This window comes from Betta splendens, chromosome 19 (genome assembly GCF_900634795.4).
Source record: "Betta splendens chromosome 19, fBetSpl5.4, whole genome shotgun sequence".
NCBI lineage: Eukaryota > Metazoa > Chordata > Actinopteri > Anabantiformes > Osphronemidae > Betta > Betta splendens.
In genome coordinates, this window is record NC_040898.2 from 10,691,883 (window position 1) to 10,710,124 (window position 18,242).

Consider the following 18,242-nt stretch of genomic DNA (forward strand, 5'->3'; position numbering starts at 1 on the left):
TGACTCCTCCTGCACCACAGGCTCATCCTGGGGTCGGTCCAAACGGCAGCTTGGTGAATAGGAGCCAGGCTGTTTGCGTATTTCAGCTCACCGGTTCGTAGAATGCTTCAGCATTGCTTCACTCACGCTGAGCAATGCTGAAGGTCTATCGGGCGTTCTCCCATGCAGTGATCCCACTCTCAGAAAAATGAAACCATTTTTATTTTCTTACAAACATTTTCATGTTCAGACTTTTGGGAACAAATAAAAAAAGGTGCTTGTTAAATTTTCTGAAATACAATTATTAAACACAATCATACAACACAAAACTCTACGAAAACATCCTTTGCATTATTTTTATGTAACGACTGTCCAATATTTGACCATGACGTTGCAGGGAAGAGTCTCTTAATGCTTGTTTTTTTATTTCCTGAGACAGAAGCAGGACCTTCGTCCTCATCACAACTCTTCGTGCCTCGTCAGCTCCCGTTCCTTGTCCTCGTCCACCTTCAGTTTGAGCTCGCTGGCGGTGATCAGGCCGTCTTTATTACGGTCCTGGTTCTGGAACATGTCAGCGATGACCTGCTCCATGCTCACCCCAGGCTTAATGCGACCTTTGCCCTCTGCCACCTGCAGCTTGATGAACTCCCCAAACTAAAGATGAGTCAAAGAAGGAAAGGACGTTACTAATATGGGGGAAGTGGAGGAGGAAGACTCTAAGTGAATGTGGGGAACCTGTGAGCGGGGACCTACCTCCTCCTGTGTAACCTCTTTGTTTTTGTCCACGTCCAGGGATTCAAACAGGTCTGCAGGAGTGTCCCCGAGCCACACAAACAGGTAACCAGGTGGGACGCCCTTCTCGAAGCTCACCAGCTCAATGTCGAAGACCAGCACTGCACTGCTGGGCACGCCAGAGGCTGCAAAATGGTATATTTCAGAAGAATACGCAGCTTGTCGGCCACTGATTGAATCTGGTGATGGATCAATTAGAGCATTGGAGCGAAGCTCGGTTCTCACCTCCTCTCTCTCCGTGGCCCAGGTGAGGAGGCACCTTCACCAGCCTCCTCTCCCCCGCGCACATGCCCCGCAGGCCCTCGTCCAGCCCGTCGATCACTTTGTCCGAGCCCAACACCGCGTCCTGGACGTTTTCATAGTCGTGCCTGGAAACACAGCCTCACTGAAGTCTGCGGCAAACGTCAACCGTGCACGCGCGCGAGCGGTGACTCACGAGGAGAAGAGCAGCGTGCCGTCCACCAGCGTGCAGTTGTAGTGGTAGTGGACGAGGTCGTTCACCGCCGTGGTGTCGTTGCACGCGTCGGGCCTGTAGGTGGTCTGCACGTCCACGGCGTCGCTGGGGTTGTGGAAGTCGACGACGTGAATGTCGAACACCAGCACGGCCGACGGAGGGATGACGTCACCTGGATCGACGCAATCGGAGCGTTAACCAGATAGAGTTAGAGTTTCAGATGGAGCAACAGTGGCATCTGGTGGCCGGTAAGAAGTACTGCAGCCCTTAAAAAGTCTAAAATAATCTACATTGCATTATCATGTAATCACAGTACGTCACCTGCTCCCTGCTCTCCATACGCCAGGTGTGGAGGGATGGTGACCCGCCTCCTCTCCCCCGTACAGACCCCCAGCAGGGCCTGGTCCATCCCAGCGATCACGTAGCCCATCCCGATGTAGGTGTTGTACGTGCTGTTCCTCTGGTAGCTGCACACAGTCAGTAACAGTCAGCAACAGTCAGCAACAGTCAGCATCAGTGACCTCGGGGCCGGCGGCCATCTTCGCCGTCGCCGTGACCTGCTCCCACCTGGTGTCGAAGGTGAGTCCGTTCAGGAAGGTCCCGTTGTAGTGGTAGCGCACGTAGTCGCCCGCCACGGAGCGGCGCGTGCACGACTCCGGCACGTGCTGCTCCTCGATGCTGATGTTGTCCTTCGGGTTAAAAATGTCCACCAGCAGGACGTCGAACACCAAGGTGGCCTGAGGAGGGATCTCCGTACCTGCAGAAGGTGTCCACTGTTGAGCCTCAGTAATGTGTAGCACCTTCCCACCACCGTCTCTTCTTCTGTGGTGTGCGCTCACCTGATCCCTTTTCTCCGTACGCTTTGAATGGTGGGATGACGATGTTCCTGATCTCCCCCACACACATGCCCAGCAGGCCCTCGTCCATGCCCCTCACCTGCCAGCCCTCGCCCACCAGCGTGTTGTGAGTCTGCTTCCTGTTGTAGCTGCATTGGGCTCATACAAGCGCGAGAGTAAAAACACACGGCACACAACGCACGGCGGCTCAGAGCGCACGCGCCCGCCGCCCCGTCGTCACCTGGAGTCGAAGGCGGTGCCGTCGAGCAGCGAGCCGTTGAAGTGGAAGCGCACGAAGTCGGTGCGCATCACGGAGCGCCTGCAGTCCTTGGGGGTGCTGATGGTCCTGGCCACCACCATGTCGGCCGCGTTCCACAGGTCCAGCAGGTGGACGTCGAACACCAGCGTGGTGTCTGGAGGGACCACGTCGCCTGAGAACGCCATTATCAGAACTCGTTTGATGGATGATGCACGTAACCATAGCAACAACACCATTAATCCACCAGTCACTACACGTACCTGCTCCGGTGCTGCCGTAGGCCAGGTGAGGTGGGACAGTAATGGTCCGGCGCTCGTTCACACACATGCCCTGCAGACCCCTGTCGATGCCGGCGATGAGACGACCCTCTCCCAACAAGCCCACCTTTGCGGCTCCTCTCTGGTGGCTGCGAGGGGAAGATTCACGCAGACAAAGGAAACGTCACAAGTGGGTCAAGTCCACGAACACATCTGCAGTGTGTGCGTATGAGCGTTTTCACGTGTCTGATGTAAAACTTTGCTACAGCTCAGATTGGGGCCTTTGTAGCAGGAATGAGGATCTTACCTCGAATCAAACGCTTTTCCATCGGTGAACGTGGCGTTGTAGTGGTAGCGCACGTAATCCCCGCTTTTCGCTTCCCTGGCGCAGACTTGCGGAATGAAGGATCTGTCCACGACTACATCTCCCAAAACGGGACTGGGGTTACAGTCCGCGGAAGACCACGTAGAGAGGATGAAAACGGCGACGCAGCAGGCAAACATGTTCAAAGGATCGCGTCGCAACTTAAAAAAAAAAAAGGATCGGAAAGATAATGAAGTGAGGGCCCGTGGTCGCGCGCGCACGCGCGCCTTAAGCAGAGGGCCGCAGATGTAAACGAGCACGGCGGCGACACGGCGCTGTAAACGTGGACAATCTCCAGGTTACTGTGCGGAGTTTCAACAGGGGGAAGAAAAGTCGAAGTTGGAAGTGGGAAGCGCCTCCGCCAAGCTCGCCGTGATGATAAGAGGACTACTTCCTTTAAAAAATAAAATATCGTTTGTAAGCGCTTAATTTTACAGGGGTTTTAATAGAATGGGCATATATAGTACAAATAACACGTACTATTTGCCTTCATGCTAATGTGATACGTCTTTCTAAAACTTTGGCGGATCAATGAAACGCAATCCACTCCCATCCCCCCATTTTGTTTAAAACCGTCCGCTTTTATTTTGAAATTCCCCGCTGGTTCTAAGTGCCGCTGCGCACAGCTGTGGCGAGCATCCACGTCCGCCGGAGGAGCCTGCGTGCTGTTCAAGAAGTAGAAACCAACGCACGCACGGGCAAAAGTTGTGACATCCGCCGCACGGATGAGCCGCAGTTTGCGCGGACGCGTCTCTTTCTGCGCCAGTCCAGTAACGGAACGCAGGAGCCGCGAGAAACCTGAGACATTAACCCCTGAAGGGCCCAATCCCGGAACTCCCACAGCCCCTAAGCACTTGAGCAGACCCCCACTCTGCAGGTTAGTGGGAGGAAACAGCCGCAGAGCAGTGCGGGATTTCGTTTTAACATGGGTAGATTTTACGCACAAGGAAGCGCGTTGTTGACGCTGCTTTGTCTGACCTTTGTTTTTATGACAGCCGCTCATCAGCCGCCCCCCACCTCCAGACGCCCCCCCGCAGAGCTCATGCCCGTCACCGCCGCTTATGGACGGGCTCTGGACAGTTACGCAGCGGGGAACTGGACGGAGGCGATTCAGTACTTGGAGGAAAGTCTGCGTTCGTGGCGCCTGCGGAAGGAGGGCGCGCGCCGCTGCGCGCTGCGCTGTAATAAAAGCGACCACCACGAGCCGTCTGCCGCGGAGTCGAACCAGGAGCTGCGCGCGCACTGGCGCGTTCTGACCGGAGCTCGGTGCCAGAGGGAGTGCAGAGCGCAGTTCCCCGCGCTGCAGCTGCCTCCGCCCGCCACGAACGTCCTGGAGGAGTTCACCAGGAGATCTCCCTACAGATACCTGCACTTTGCGTATGCCAGGGTGAGTCACGTGATCGCTTTCCCTATTTGCCGAAGCCGCACATGAAGTGATTCGCCGCGTGTGCGCGCGCAGCTCCGCGACCTGCAGAGGGCCGTGCCCTGCGCCCACACGTTCCTCCAGGAGATGCTCCAGGTGATGGAGGCGTACACGCGCGAGTACGACGTGAGCGGGTTCCTCACCGACTACGAGGAGCGTCCGTATGAGGTACGGGCCGCCCACAGTGGGTCGCGGTGTCTTTTCTAGGTGGCTCCTCTGTCAGCACATTTCTCTTCCAGGCCTCTTTTCTAAAGGGCGTTAAGCTCATCGTCTCTGGCGACTACGCGGGCGGCGTGGAGCCCCTGGAGGACGCTCTGAGGCTCTACGTGCACGAGCACGAGCTGTGTCAGGCGGACCGTGTCGCCGGCCGAGGAGCTCTACACGCTTCTAGCAGGTGTGTGTGTGTGTGTGTGTGTGTGTGTGTGTTGACACTAAGGTCAACGCTGAGCGGCGGCGTCTGCCTCGCGCAGGCGTCTACGTCGACGTGTTGAGGTGCAAGCTGAGGTGCGAGGAGAACCTGAAGCCCAACGTCGGCGGCTACTTCGTGGAGAAGTTCGTGGCCACCGTTTACCACTACCTCCAGTTTGCTTATTACAAACGTAGGTTCACGGTCGCACGTGCTCTTTTTTTTTTTTTTTTAACGAGCCGCCGCGTCAGCACTCACCTGTGCGTCCGCCTCAGTGAACGACGGGCGCAGGGCGGCGCCGTGCGCGCGCAGCCACGCCCTGTTCGAACCCGAGGACCAGGTCATGAAGCAGAACCTGCTGTATCACGAAGCCTACGGCGCGGAGTGGGGCCTCCGGCCGGAGCACTTCGCCCCCCGGACGGTGAGGCGCGCGACGCAGCTGCGCATTAAACCGCTCCACGTGATCTCAGCTGGTTTTGAATGGTTCACAGGAGGCGCTTCGACACCACAACCAGATCGTGGCTCAGAGGCAGATGCTGGCGTTCGCAGAGCAGAACCTACGGCTGGATGACGAGGTGACGGTTTAAACCGGACTCACTTCATGAGAACCCCTCCGAGCGCGTCAGCATCAACACTTCTAATAAGATGAGGACGGTGTTTTTCAGGGACCAGAAGCAGAGTCGCCTGATGCTGAGTTTGAAGGTCTGGGAGACTACGAGGAGTGGATCTACGCCGACTGGAGGCAGGAAAAGGGCAAAGGAGACGCCGGGGAGTGGGACGCGTGAGGAGACGAGAGCAGGAACACATCACTGGGTCATTGGTCCTATTTGGCTCTAAAACCTCTCAAACAGTGGCATCGGCCCAACAAGCGTGCGCCGTTTGATTCAGCGACTCACGAGACGGGCGAAATCCTCCAGTAGATGCATTTTATTGTACATAATGAGAAAAGGAACCGGGACAAACCGGGTTCCTGTTTGCTCGGATTTCATTCCATTCCCCCACAAACCTGCAGGAGCATCACTGGTCTGCGGTAAATATTCAGAAGTATTTACAAATCTGCCCTAGACCGTGTAGGAATCAGTCACAGGTATAAACATGCTAATGCGTCACGTTCAGGACAGATGACTCCCTGCTGGGAAAGAACACACAGCCACGCTTTCCCACTTACTGTATGATTTAATGAGCTCTCATGGACAGTGGGAGCATTGACACTGTATATAAACAAAGGCCGACGCCGCCGACGCGGGAGATCACAGACAGCGGTGGAGGACGAAATGTGACCTGAGCTTCGAGCCGAGCTTCTGATTGTACGGTGTTCACAGGACAGAGGGTTTGATGAAAGGGTTAATGCGCTTCACTGGCTCGTCCTGATTCGTCGTTTCAGTGCAGCAGCGGACGCTCATTCCTGTGGCGCTACTGCAGGTCGACTGGCAGTGTAACGTGGATCTTCCTGCTCCTGTGCTACTGAACGTTTTGATCGTGACTGGTGATATGAAGCTCCCAACATGTCTAACGTTAAAAGAAGAACTAACATTTATTGCTTTAAGTCTTATGAATTTGAATCCTTGGTTATTTAAGCATATTAAAATGGTCTTAAATTCTATTTGTGTCTACTTCATGTCCTTGCAGCTTTAAACTACTTTAAAACTCCCTTTGCTTTACATGCAGGTGAGAGATGTGCTGCGTTTACACGTCTTTCCTGCAGCTCGTTAAAAATCCAGCGTCCCTGAAACTGAATCTCCCTGTGAAGCTGAGCAGCAGGAAAACCCTCAGACTCGTGCTTCCAATCGAGTGGCTGCCGTCAACCTCATGGTACATCACCTCCATCAGCACCCGTGTTGAGCATATCCGTATGCATATTGGTTGGTTATGGAGCTTGTGGCTGCAGTAACGTCTCGTGTCGTCAGGCGTGAACTATACATTCATACGTTAATGCATATTACTGTGTAGAAGCACTAATTTTAAATGAACTACTGCGCAATTATGGCTCTTTACTGTGGAATGTAAAGGCGGCCCTCACCTACACAGGTTAAATACCAACATTCACTATTTGGTAATATTGAAACACTTCCATAAGGTTAAATACAGTTACTGTGTAGAAACAGAAGAGTTGTACAAAAATGAATCTACAGACGCAGGCTTCATCCATGAAATCACTTAAAGGGATCAAGCGCAATGAGCAGTGGAAGGGAGTGAGCAGTGTCTCCTTCAGAACAAGCCACACAAAAAAAGGACTAAATAAAAACAATGCTGACGACAACAACGCCAGCCATCAGATGCGACCGCGTCCCCGTGGCTCCCGCATCACAAACAATGACGATCCCGAGGGACAAAATACGGATGGAGCAGGAGAAAAGGTCTGAGGTGGAAGGTCTAAAGTGGAAGACGCGTTTGTTTTGTCTCCTCAGGACGGACCAGACGCGGTGTAAGAAATACAGGACAGAGGAGACACGGCTCAAACACCAGAAGACCTGGAAAAGGGAGGAAAGAGGAGGAGGAGAGAAGAAGAAAATGAAGCAGCCTCATAGAAGCAACAGGAGAATTATCTAGAATGGCCAATTTCTGACCCAAGATCCTCCTTAAATGATTCAAACCCGATTAAATTAAAGTAAGTGACTACATAAAAATCAATGTGCCAAAATATAACATCAAACAAAAAAAAAACATCAAACACAACATGCTTAGTTATATTAGAGTTTCCTTTTGTTGGTTGCATTTACTGTTTCATAATCAAATAAAAAGCTCATGTTCTGTAACAGTCGACTAAATAATGAGCCTTGTTTTTCAGTGATTTACAGACACAAACACAAAGAGAAGACTTTGAAATGGAAACTTATTTGACAATGAGGAGCTAAAGACTAATTGTCTAAAGTACGTGTAAATGTATATTTCCTCACTTGTGTTAATTTGAGTAGTTAATCCAAATTAACATAATTCATAAAGATCATTAACCATTTGACTTGGTATTGAAAGTCATGAGAAATGAGAAATAAACACAACATCAGACATGTCAGTGCTTTTAGTGACAGTGCAAACGATACTGAGGCAAACGTATGCTAAGAACAGACAACAGCTTATAAAACCAATGGCATTAATGTGGAAGACGGATCAGGACTGAAAGGTGGGGTCGTACCTTCCTCTCCGGATGTTCCTGGATCAGGACGTGGAGGACACACAAAGACAACACAGGGAGAAAGACACGTGAGACCGTCACGCTTCGCTTCACGACGGGGGGGAAATTCTTTTGGAAAAGCACATGCAAGGAACCCGAAGGCTGTTGCAGACGTGCCACCGCAAGACAAGCGCGAGCAAGCCGGGATCGAGGAGTGTGAATCCAAGCACAGGAAGGAGGGGAGCACCCGCATTACCCACAATGCACCTCAACCGCAGCCAATCGAGGGCAGACACGGCGATGATCTGTCAGGAATGATCGTTGGAGCCGCGAAATGACTCAAGCAGAAACCGAGAAAAGCTGTTAGTGGGAATCGGTTCATGCTTCTTTCATCCAGCAGAGGCTGCAGATGCGACAAAGCGAGGCCCAGCGGGCCGGACGGCAAGCGGAGCGGCATTCAGCGGCGGAGCGGGGACACAGCAGGCACGCACACGGAGGGAGGCATGCCACGGCTCTTACTTAAAGCCCCAGCCCGTTCCCCCCAGGACTATCGCTGCCACCAGAATGGCACCGGCGACCGAGCCTATGATGATGTTGGTACCGCTGGGACCTGTGGGAGTGCAGGGGTCAGCCGGGAAACGGGCATCTGATGTACAGCATTGGTAGTTTTGTGTAACATTGTTGTTGTTGTCCAGAACAGACCCAGCGCGGCTCACCTCTGTATTTCTCCGGGCCGTCCGGTGGCGTTGGGATGGGGATGGGGTCAAACACGCTGCAGTCCTTCCCCGTGTAGTCCGGGTCACATATACACCTCACCTCGTTACTGCACGTCTGTAGAGAAGCCACGTGAATGATGCGCTGTCATCTCTGTACCTGTATTTGGGGGAGGGAGGGGGGGAGGGGGCCTCACCCCGTGGTGGGAGCAGATGCGTGAAGACGAGGAGCCTGGGCAGGTGCTGAGGTTGAAGGTGGGGACGGGGAGGCAGCGGCGCTCCAGACACATCATGTTTGGACCACAGGGCGTCCCGTCCTCTACGTAGCCCAGGTCCAGGCCGTCGTCCAGCACGGCGTGGCCCCCCCTGAGGGGGGTTGTGAGTTGGATTTCCAGTTATACTCCTTATTAGTTAAATTTTCAGTGCCTCAGCACCAAAAAGATGCCTCACCTGCAGTCCAGGTATCGGTTCTGGTGGTGGATTGTCAGGCTGGTGATCTTCCCCTGCAGCTCGCCGAACCTCGGCTGAGCCGTCAGGTTGGTGCACAGCAGCAAACCGCACAGGACATCTCTGGTGGGGGCAAATGGGAAGAAGGGACGTCAACAAGATGCTCGAGGTAACAGCTCCAGGTCCAAAGAGGCGCGTTTCCACTCACTGCTTGTTGCACTGAACCCATCCGTGTCCGCCCGGGTCTGGGCCACAGTTGCCTTTCTCCGTGCCCTCGGAGTTCAGCTTCTCGTAGCAAAACCTGTCTGCAGAGTCTGAGAGGAGAACATCTGTTTGCTGCATCAAAATGCATTAGATAAGGCTTCATGCTGCATCCAAACCTACTGTAGCCCCACAGAGTCCTGCACTGGCCATCTCTGGTCTTACAGCGGCCTCCGTAGCATCGGCCCTGAGGATGAGGGGGAGACGAGTGAACGTGATGAAGACGAGGAGAGGAACCGAGATGAAGAAGAGAAGCGTGACTCTACCTGACCAGCATCGCACATGTAGCCGTCCAGTTTGTGGACGTTATGAGGACACTGCAGGAGCAGGGAGATTATCTTCAGAGTCACACACTGTACACAAACACACAGAAATATCTCCCAGACGTGTCAGAGCCGCGTTTACTTGGCTGGAGTCTCCCACGCAGGTCTCGGGAATGTCACAGTCGTTGACGGCCTCGCGGCAGGTCACGCCTCTCAGCTCGTACTGTCACAGACAGAAGGAGGGGGAGATGAGATGAGATGAGGCGGATCAGGGTGCGGTCAGCGGTGAGGAGCGGTCCGGCTCACGCACCTTGCAGTCTCTGCAGCAGAGCCCGTTGCTGCACATTGCATTGTGGGTAAGCGTGCACTTCTTGCAGCAGCTGGCTCCGCTCCGCGCACACTCCTGCGGTTACAGAGAGCAGCCGTGAGGGCCTTCGTGGGCCCAGCAGCACCGCCGCTAGATAGAGGAGACTCACCACCAGCAATCCGCAGTCACACTCCTCTCCCGGCTCCACGTATCCGTTGCCGCATTCGGGCGGATCCAGCAGCTGGAAGCAGCACGGACGTACGGGGGATCAGCCGGCGCATCGGGACAAAACAGGCAACAGAGCAAGTGGTCTCCTCACTCACCCTGCTGGGCTTGTTGAAGAGGCAGCTCCCTCCCCCCTGCTGCAGGAAGCGCAGGTACTCGTCTATGCTGCAGCGAGAGAACTTCCTAGGGAGGTAGTACCTGAGCAGTAACAGTACACACATAAACCGAGGAGAAACGATGACACGAAAGTAAAAATGCTGCCTGAACAGGAATCATGCAAACCCTGTGTCCTCCATGATACAGCCCAGCCACGGATCTGGACACCGGCAGTCTCCTGGACACACACACACACACTTTCATTAAATGCTGCTTTGCACTGTTGAAATACCACCACATGAGGGAGCTGTTAGTAAAGCAAAAGCGAGATGATCTGTCCCAGTCTGAAAGTTTTTGTGCACAAGGTCTGCTGGTCTTGCCTGCAGACGCTCGCTCCTTGTTCCTCAGCATGCCGATGTTCTGGCCGAGGCTCCGACACAAGGTGATGGCCATGGGGCCCACGCTGCCGAACTGAAGGAGAGGAAACCACCTCGACTTTAAATCGTACCATAAACAAAACATTTGGGCTCCCCCGGATTTTTGCCGTCTCACCTCATTGATGCCTCCGCCCCTGGTGACGGAGCAGATGCCACCGATGTAGGCGGCCTCGCTGCGGCTGCTCATGAATGTCCTCCCGCTGCAGGAAAGACAGGGACACGGCTGTGAGGAGCAGCAGGAGGAGCCATTTAAGAAGGCAAAGGAGGAGGAGAAGGACAATAGAGTGGAGACGCAGATGAATAAGAGAAATCAAAGACAGGGAAGCAGGAAAAAGAAGTAGGAGGAGGATGAGACGAAAGAAACAAGAAGGTCGAGAAAGGTTAGAAGTATGGAGGAGGAGGAGGAAGAGGCAAAACAATGTAAAAGATGAGGAGTAAAGAAAGAAGAGACGTGGGAGCAGAGGATGAAAAAAGAACCTACGAGAACAGGTGCACAGCGTCACAGCGCTCCTTGATGCTCTCCTTCCTGTATTTCATGAAGTCGCGCAGGGTGAGCAGCGGGTCGTCGCCCACGGAGACCCTGTTTTCAGACGACCACGTTTCCATGGCCACCAGGACGATGCGAGTGTTCAGCTGCTCCTTATAGATCTGGACAAAGGGGAGATCTAGATCAAGAGCGGGCAGCTGCATCTAGTCAAGATGAGGACGAAACGGCTGAAGCCTCTAAATGAATATAAAGAGAGAAATTTAAAAAGTGATGCATGGTTAATACATTTATTTTGGTTCTTTGTGACTACATCTACAGCACATGGGACGAGAATCACATGCAGCAGCTGAACAGAAAGGTTAATGAAGGTTCCAGGCAGACGGATAGACACACTCTTCTATTTTAAAGATTCCCGGTCGTCTTCAGACGGCAGCAGCTGGTTGTCATGGCAACCAACATCACTACATGTGTCCCAGTCAGTGAAGGGTTTCCCATGATGATGGGAGCGCTCCAGCATCACGGACACGCTGGCAGAGATGGAAATCCCACTGCGACCACCATCTGTCCCCGACTCACAGCAAAGCATTCCACATCTGAGCCTTGGAGTAAAATACTAACGATTTAGATTTCACATTCATACATTTTAGTGGCACCACACGCAGCCGGCCCAATGTCTCATCTGCACAAAAAAGTCCTGAAATGTGGCGACTGTCGCGTCCTGTCAGCTATGTGAAGCGGTGCCACAGTTAGAAAACAGATGACAGGAAGTGGGCGCTTATAATCAGCTCCCAGTACTTGTATTTCTGTGAACACTGATCCATTTCTGAACCACTCACCGCGTCGGCCATGTTCACCACTGCTTTGGCAAAGTTCTTGGTCTGAGTGGCAGAACGACGGAGTTGCACAAACTACGAGGAAGAGGAGGAGAAGAAAGAGGTGTTACTGCCTCTTCATCCTATTCTGTGCAGCTTTTTTTTTTTTTTTTTTTACAAAGATGAGGCTGAGACGGGAACAGAGCCGTGACCCACCAGCTCGTGGTCGTTGACAACCATCAGCTCGATGTACTTGGTCTCAGTCTGGACTGTGCGCTGGCCTCTCCTCACCTGGAGGAGACAGAGGGGGTTCAGACAGAGTTTCACTGTCAAAACGACCTTCAGACAGGACACACACACACACGTGCGCACACACACACACACGCACACACACACACACACACACACACACACACACACACACACACACACACACACACACACACACACACACACACACACACACACACACCAGGTGAAACCATGACTCACACAGCGCACACAACCGCATGCTGATGGTGATTAAACCTCTGCCCTTCAGAAGGGAACATGTAGCAGACTCTTTCAGGTTCTACTGTTTCCATAATAATGAGGTTGCTTGAAAACTGACTTGTCTTTTCGAGCGTCTCAGCCCTTCGAGCGCTGGCTTGTCCTCTCCAGACCGGTCGTCTCCATCCTTCAGCTCCTGCTCCTCAGAGCATCCTGACACACACACACACACACACACACACACACACACACACACACACACACACACACACACACACACACACACACACAGAGTGAAATAGAAAAGCAGCAAGTCATCATTCCGGGATGTAAGCATGTATTTTAGTTCTCTGATCCGCGGGAGAGATCAATATCACACAGGCGGCACAGGAGGAAGGAGGAAAGCGGAGAGTGGAACCGGCTAAATGGGGATGGGTGGGGGGAGGTTGGGTGAGGAGTTGGGTAACAGGAAGAAGGGGGGACATGAATCCTGAGAAGGAGCCGGGCAGAAGACGAGGAGGAGACGCGGAGGAACGGGTGGCGAGGAGGACACTGTGTGTGTATGTGGACAGGTTCTACCTGGACAGGGAGGAGGAGACAGGTCGACGTCTGGCATCCGGTACACGATGTGGTCCCTCTGCTCGCGGTGGTCCTGAGGGCACGGCAACACACACACGCTGGACTTCAGCACCAAGTCAGAGATTTTGCCATCGTGACAGCAGCCGCCGCGTCCTCCGAGGTTCGTGTGGATCAGCGGGGAGCAAAGTGCTCTGATGCATAATTCACCAATCACTCGGCTGTTATAATGGCAATAACACAACTGGACACTGTGGTACACTTGAGCTGAGGATAAATACTTTATGAAAATGACCCGACTGAGGAGCCGAGGAGAGCGAGGGAAAGAGAGAGAGAGCGGGAGAGAGAGCGAGAGAGTGAAAGAGCTCGACGATGAGCTGAGAGGCTATTGATCCCATTCTCCTTGTCTGTGTAATTGAGCTGTACTTCGATTACTGTGGGCCTTAATGGAAAAAAGCTCTGCTTCTAATTCACCCCCCCCCCACACACACTCACACACTCACACACTCCATCATGTCTCTGTTTCAGTTCAAAATCAAATGTGAATATTTTTTAAAGATCTAAAAAGCCTCTTAACCTTTGGGGCTCATTTTAAATCTCTCCGTTAGACGATATCTCTCTCAGATATCCGACCGGCACGTGTTACAGTAGTGGTGGATCGCGTATCAACTCAATATGTTCCATATCACAACTCAGAGACAGTAAGACAATCTGGAGTAAAGGTGAGTCACGGACGGAGAAACGGAGACGGCATTTGCTTAGACCGTTCGCCACCAACTCGCCTGCTCGCCGCCCGCGGGTTCGATGCCGTACGAGGACTTCCCGTCGGAGAACATCCCCCTGCAACACACAAGCACAGGAACGGAGCGCTGAGGCGCCTGGAGGCTCAACGTGCGGAGGAACGGACCCTCGATGCGGCGCTGGACTCACCGCAGGCCGTGGCAGGTGGACAGAGCGGCCCACGACGCCGGCGCCCCACGCACGCGCCCGTGGTAGTAGCAGTGCTCCCCTCCCTGCAAACACAGCACAGCCTCGGTGAACCGCACGCACGCCGACCCCTCACCTTTGACCCCGGGGGGTCGGCGCGTGGGACAGCCTACACCTGCGGAGGCTGCGGGTGAGTTGAGTTTCAGCCGGGGAAAGCAGTGGGTCTGAATGGCTGCGATCACTTAAGCTATAGGAGGGAGCCACAGGAAACCGAATCTGCTTTCAGAGTCAGGCTGCTACGGGATCGGCTGTAAGGTGTTACCTGTACACCTCCATTCCAGATACCTGCACCTGTTTATTCATAATCCCCTAAGAGGCTCCAGCTGGATGATCATATAGTGTTTCCACGGGGCCTCTCACAGTACAGGAACGATCGAGTTACTACAACTGGAGAGGAGCCGTCGGTCCGACGCACGAGGGGCCAAAAAGCGGGATTTTGTCCCGGGGACAGCGAACGCCACGCGGCAGAGCGGCCCTCGGACGTCTCCCAGGACGAGTCGGACGCCGCGGACGCAGCCCCTCGGGACGCGTGCGTCCAGGTGCGCGCGTGCGAGAGCGACGGGGGTCAGTTTCAGGTGTTGGTAATGAACCCAAATAAGTGGTGTCTGCCACCTGAGCCCGCTGTCGTCTGGCACGCTCCATAGACCCGGGAGAAAAGAGGCAAGAGGGAGCCGCTGTCCTTCATGCTCGGCCAAACTTTACTTTGAGGCCGATTTAAACATCCGGAGAGTCTGATGTGAATTGCAAAAGCACGTTTCTTATGGAACACGACGCTTTGTTATGGGATTCATTAAAAGTTACTCTCACCGAGCTAATTTACTGTATATTCAGCTCCAGAAAGAGACTTTGGTCGTGCATATGCCCAAGAGGGAGACGGCCGGCAGCACTTAGCCCCGGGCAAATAATAAATAAATAAAATGTAGGATTACGAGGCTAAATGGAGGAAATCAAATTGCCTGACACAGCAGACACATACCGACTGTGGGAGACTGAGTGCACTTTTCAGAGATGATGTATGCACTTGAAATAATGGCCACTCACGCGGGAAAACGAATCACGTGGACGAAATTCGGGTCCCGAATCGGCGCAGCATTAAAAGCCACGCAGCAGGTAAATAAATGGCGACGTCCTGCGGAGAGAAAGCGATTGGGCTGGACATTTATCGGACGGAATCAGGGAAGGCTCCATGTCTGCTGAGCGGAGCACGAGAAAGGAGTCGCTGGACGGCAATGTCATGTGAAGGGAAAACGAGACGCGACAAAAAAGAACATCTTCAGGATCAGCAAAAAAATGAAGAACCGGAGGAAAACCAGAGTTGTTGTGTTATGTTAAGGTCACAGCAGAGAAATGCTGTAATTAGTTGTTTCTAGAAATAATTTATATTCTTCTCACAACATGACAAAGTAGAGTCGCAGTGCTGCTGCTGCTGCTGCTGCTGAGTGATGGTTACCACGGTAACACCTACTGATTGGTCAGGTGGTCTTTGGCAGAGGAAGAGTGAAATGGAGGCAGCGGTGACAGAAAGAGGGTGCGGAGATGAGACTCAGACACATGATTCAGACCTGCAGACCTGACGCGCGCCGGGGTGGGATATCTTCTTCACTGGTGTTGAAAAAAGAAAGACAAAAACACGAGTATTCTGTAGGATAGTCTCACCGCAGTCTGGGCCGGCTGTCCATCCTCATTATAGTAACGCTCCACATAGTCTGTAGACAAGAGGTTGCTGGGGAGAAGTGAGAAAAACAAACACAGCTATTCAATTAAGCCGAGTCTTAATTTAATATTATTAAAAATCCATGATTAAATCAGTGTTTTACTATTACACTATGACTATTAGAGGATCTTAGAAGTCATTAATTTAATTTAAATGTATTAATCCTCATCAAACGCCGTGACTGGTGCCACTCTTTAACCCCCATTAACAATCTGCCAACTCGGCACTTGTGCATTCGAACGGCCAAGGTCCGTTCGGCCCGCTGTTCTGCGAGTGCTCGGCCCGCCAGCGCTCAGTCCATTAGAGAGAACGTGTGCCAAGAGAGAGGCGCGTCACACAGCCTACTACTCACGGGTCCACTAGGCCCGCCAACACACAGGCTGCACAGTATGCTGGTGGCAGGGGTGGATGAAGACAGACAAAGGCTGCGCATGGGAGCGCAGTCATCACACAGTGAATGGTGGGACTTACTGGTTCAGCTCCAGGTCAAGGATGAAGGACGTGCCAAAAGCCTCCACCAGGAAGCTGCTCTGTGCCAGATGGATGGGCTGGAAGAAAGAGGAGGCAGGAAGACTGAGCGGACTCTCATAGAACGAGACGTGGCGAAATGATGCGGGGAGAGCGGAGGAGGAAGCGAGACGGACAGATGTTCAACGTGAAACGAAGCGACGGAGGCTCTGCGAACAGGGGACGCCCTCCCCCGGTGATCGCTCCGCATCCGCCTCCGCCTCCGAGCATCATCAGGACCACATCACAAGGCGAAGCGGCCACCAGTGCTCACTGGACGGGTCTCATTAGTGATTACACACTTAGCATCAGTCTATTCCTCCACTCGAAATGTGGGTTATGAGCACCAGGGCTTATGGACCAGGCTACAGTCAACTGCTGAGCACAGAGGGCAGCCCAAGGTCAGACCTGTGTCATATCCACTGACGGACAGTGTTTATAGCAAAGGTAACGCGAGAGGACAGGTAGAGGTGTGAAATATAATCTAAGGGCTTGGACCAGAGCAGGGATGGGCTGAGGCCCCGGGCATCACGTGACCCCGACGACGAGAGAGAGAGAGAGGACAGAGGGAGGTGAGCGGCGGGTGAGAGTTGCGGGTTATAGTTTTTAGGAATGAGCTGTGGCGCGATGCGGCTTTCATCGCTTTACTGAAGATCCTGTTACACGATCAGTTCCACTGTGACAAACATTCAAGCGATTCACCATAGTCATAATCATTTTAGCTCCTTTCTCGTGAAATTGATTGTGAATCCAGAGGTGGACGGAACCATGCAATTCAATTAGACTGTTGAAAGGAAGCAGCCTTTATTCGCAGGACGGACGAGCTCTACCTTATGCAAATTAGAGCCAATTACGTAACATGCACGGAGAAACGGGCCGATCCGGACGTGTTCAACCCTGGACGCGCGTGGGAGCCGGGAAGCGTCACTCACCCGCACCCCCGCCGTGGAGTTCCTCACTCGGGTGTCCAGGCGGCTGTGGAGCAGCTCCTCCTCCGTGTGGATCTGCTGCAGGAGCCGCCTGGGCTGCACGCGCTCCTCTGCGGGCTGCGACCGCTCCTCCGCACCTGCGGGGCACAAGTCCGAAACGTCAGCCCGGAGCCGCTCGCCGACGCGCATTCAACAGCTGCTCGGCTCCCGGTGCCGCTCACCTGTCGCGGTGCACCGCGCGCACGCCGCGGCGAACAGCAGGCACCCCACAGCGAGCATGGTGCTCACATAGTCCCCGCGGCGTCTGAGTCCGAGCAGCGCCGCTTAGATGAGCCGACGGCAGGACTGGGCTTCACGGTGAGCACGAGCACGACGCGACGCCCGCATTTCTCCGTCCCGCCTCGAGCTCAAAAGCCCCCTGATGCTGGTCCTCCTCTGGGCTGCAGCGGCATGACGAGTCGGCGTCACCAAGCCCCGGAACACTGGCGCGCGCACACGCGCTCCCCAGCCTGATGTGAACGACGCCGAAGGATGTGAGGCTGCGCGAGGAGCGGGAAACAAGAAGCACGTGGGGCTCGACGGGCCCACCCACAAGATCTGTCGACGCCCGATGGGTCCAAAACTGGGACCCAGACCCTCAAAGACGCCCCCCCCCCCCAATTTAAGTGAATCCTCTCTCAATTAGGAGTAGGCTCAGAAGCAGCAGGACCTCTGGGGTCTTTGGTGACGGACCAAAGGTCCGGTTTTTAACCAGAGCATCCCTCCATCAGATGCAGATGGTTAATGGTTGCGACAGAGTGGAATTAGATATCAAGCACTGTTGGCGTCAGCAGGAAGTCAAGCTGATGAGCCAACGCATCGACCTACCGCTACCCTTGCCTCGTCCTTGTCCTGCGCTGTGGCTCCGGGTTACAGTCAGCACGTCATGTTATACCTCTGATGGTTAAAAGCATTTATTTAACAACGCTGAACAAAAATCCTCCTCATCGCGATGCTCGTAGGTGACTTTATACTTTAAAACTCACCTCTCCTCTGGCACACCTTCAAACGGCTCCAAGAGCAACTTGACATTAATCAGGCGGTTTGTGTGGCCGGATGCGAGCGCGCGCC

General features: G+C 53.6%; 4 protein-coding genes across 6 annotated transcripts; 2 read left to right on the forward strand and 2 right to left on the reverse strand.

Moving 5' to 3' along the window:
* Positions 1–182: 182 nt before the first annotated feature.
* fkbp10b (FKBP prolyl isomerase 10b) lies at positions 183–8,107 on the reverse strand. 2 transcript variants are annotated; one of them, XM_055504687.1, is made up of 11 exons: positions 7,904–8,107; positions 2,885–3,102; positions 2,581–2,726; positions 2,303–2,492; positions 2,065–2,210; positions 1,793–1,982; positions 1,547–1,692; positions 1,208–1,397; positions 997–1,139; positions 733–896; positions 183–633 (listed from the first exon to the last, which is right to left on the reverse strand). In XM_055504687.1, the coding sequence occupies exons 2-11, from the start codon at positions 3,079–3,081 to the stop codon at positions 439–441; spliced, it is 1,707 nt and encodes a 568-aa protein (XP_055360662.1). In that variant the 5' UTR covers positions 3,082–3,102; positions 7,904–8,107; the 3' UTR covers positions 183–438. The 2 variants fall into 2 exon arrangements, with proteins under 2 accessions (XP_055360662.1, XP_028989434.1); XM_029133601.3 differs by lacking the exon at positions 7,904–8,107 and adding an exon at positions 5,029–5,168.
* LOC114845510 (endoplasmic reticulum protein SC65-like) lies at positions 3,086–5,186 on the forward strand. Of its 2 annotated transcripts, none has more exons than XR_008693309.1 (4): positions 3,086–4,328; positions 4,401–4,532; positions 4,604–4,963; positions 5,046–5,186. XR_008693309.1 is itself a non-coding variant. In XM_029133603.3 (4 exons), exons 1-4 carry the CDS (start codon positions 3,867–3,869, stop codon positions 4,965–4,967), a joined length of 882 nt encoding a protein of 293 aa, XP_028989436.1. In that variant the 5' UTR covers positions 3,086–3,866; the 3' UTR covers positions 4,968–5,000. The 2 variants fall into 2 exon arrangements, 1 of the variants encoding a protein (XP_028989436.1); XM_029133603.3 differs by lacking the exon at positions 5,046–5,186 and having other exon boundaries at positions 4,604–4,758; positions 4,835–5,000.
* On the forward strand, positions 5,114–6,373 carry LOC129602935 (endoplasmic reticulum protein SC65-like). The gene is made up of 3 exons (XM_055504690.1): positions 5,114–5,191; positions 5,262–5,345; positions 5,436–6,373. The coding sequence occupies exons 1-3, from the start codon at positions 5,114–5,116 to the stop codon at positions 5,553–5,555; spliced, it is 282 nt and encodes a 93-aa protein (XP_055360665.1). The 3' UTR covers positions 5,556–6,373.
* On the reverse strand, positions 7,248–17,699 carry adam11 (ADAM metallopeptidase domain 11). Its single transcript, XM_055504691.1, has 26 exons — positions 17,354–17,699; positions 17,136–17,269; positions 16,168–16,244; positions 15,639–15,705; positions 13,926–14,008; positions 13,770–13,835; positions 12,955–13,054; positions 12,541–12,621; positions 12,147–12,221; positions 11,955–12,026; positions 11,113–11,279; positions 10,747–10,831; positions 10,575–10,665; positions 10,381–10,432; positions 10,197–10,296; positions 10,043–10,114; positions 9,877–9,969; positions 9,709–9,789; positions 9,570–9,620; positions 9,427–9,490; positions 9,251–9,356; positions 9,046–9,165; positions 8,793–8,961; positions 8,599–8,713; positions 8,402–8,492; positions 7,248–7,921 (listed from the first exon to the last, which is right to left on the reverse strand). Exons 1-26 carry the CDS (start codon positions 17,409–17,411, stop codon positions 7,879–7,881), a joined length of 2,313 nt encoding a protein of 770 aa, XP_055360666.1. The 5' UTR covers positions 17,412–17,699; the 3' UTR covers positions 7,248–7,878.
* Between the last annotated feature and the right edge of the window lie 543 nt (positions 17,700–18,242).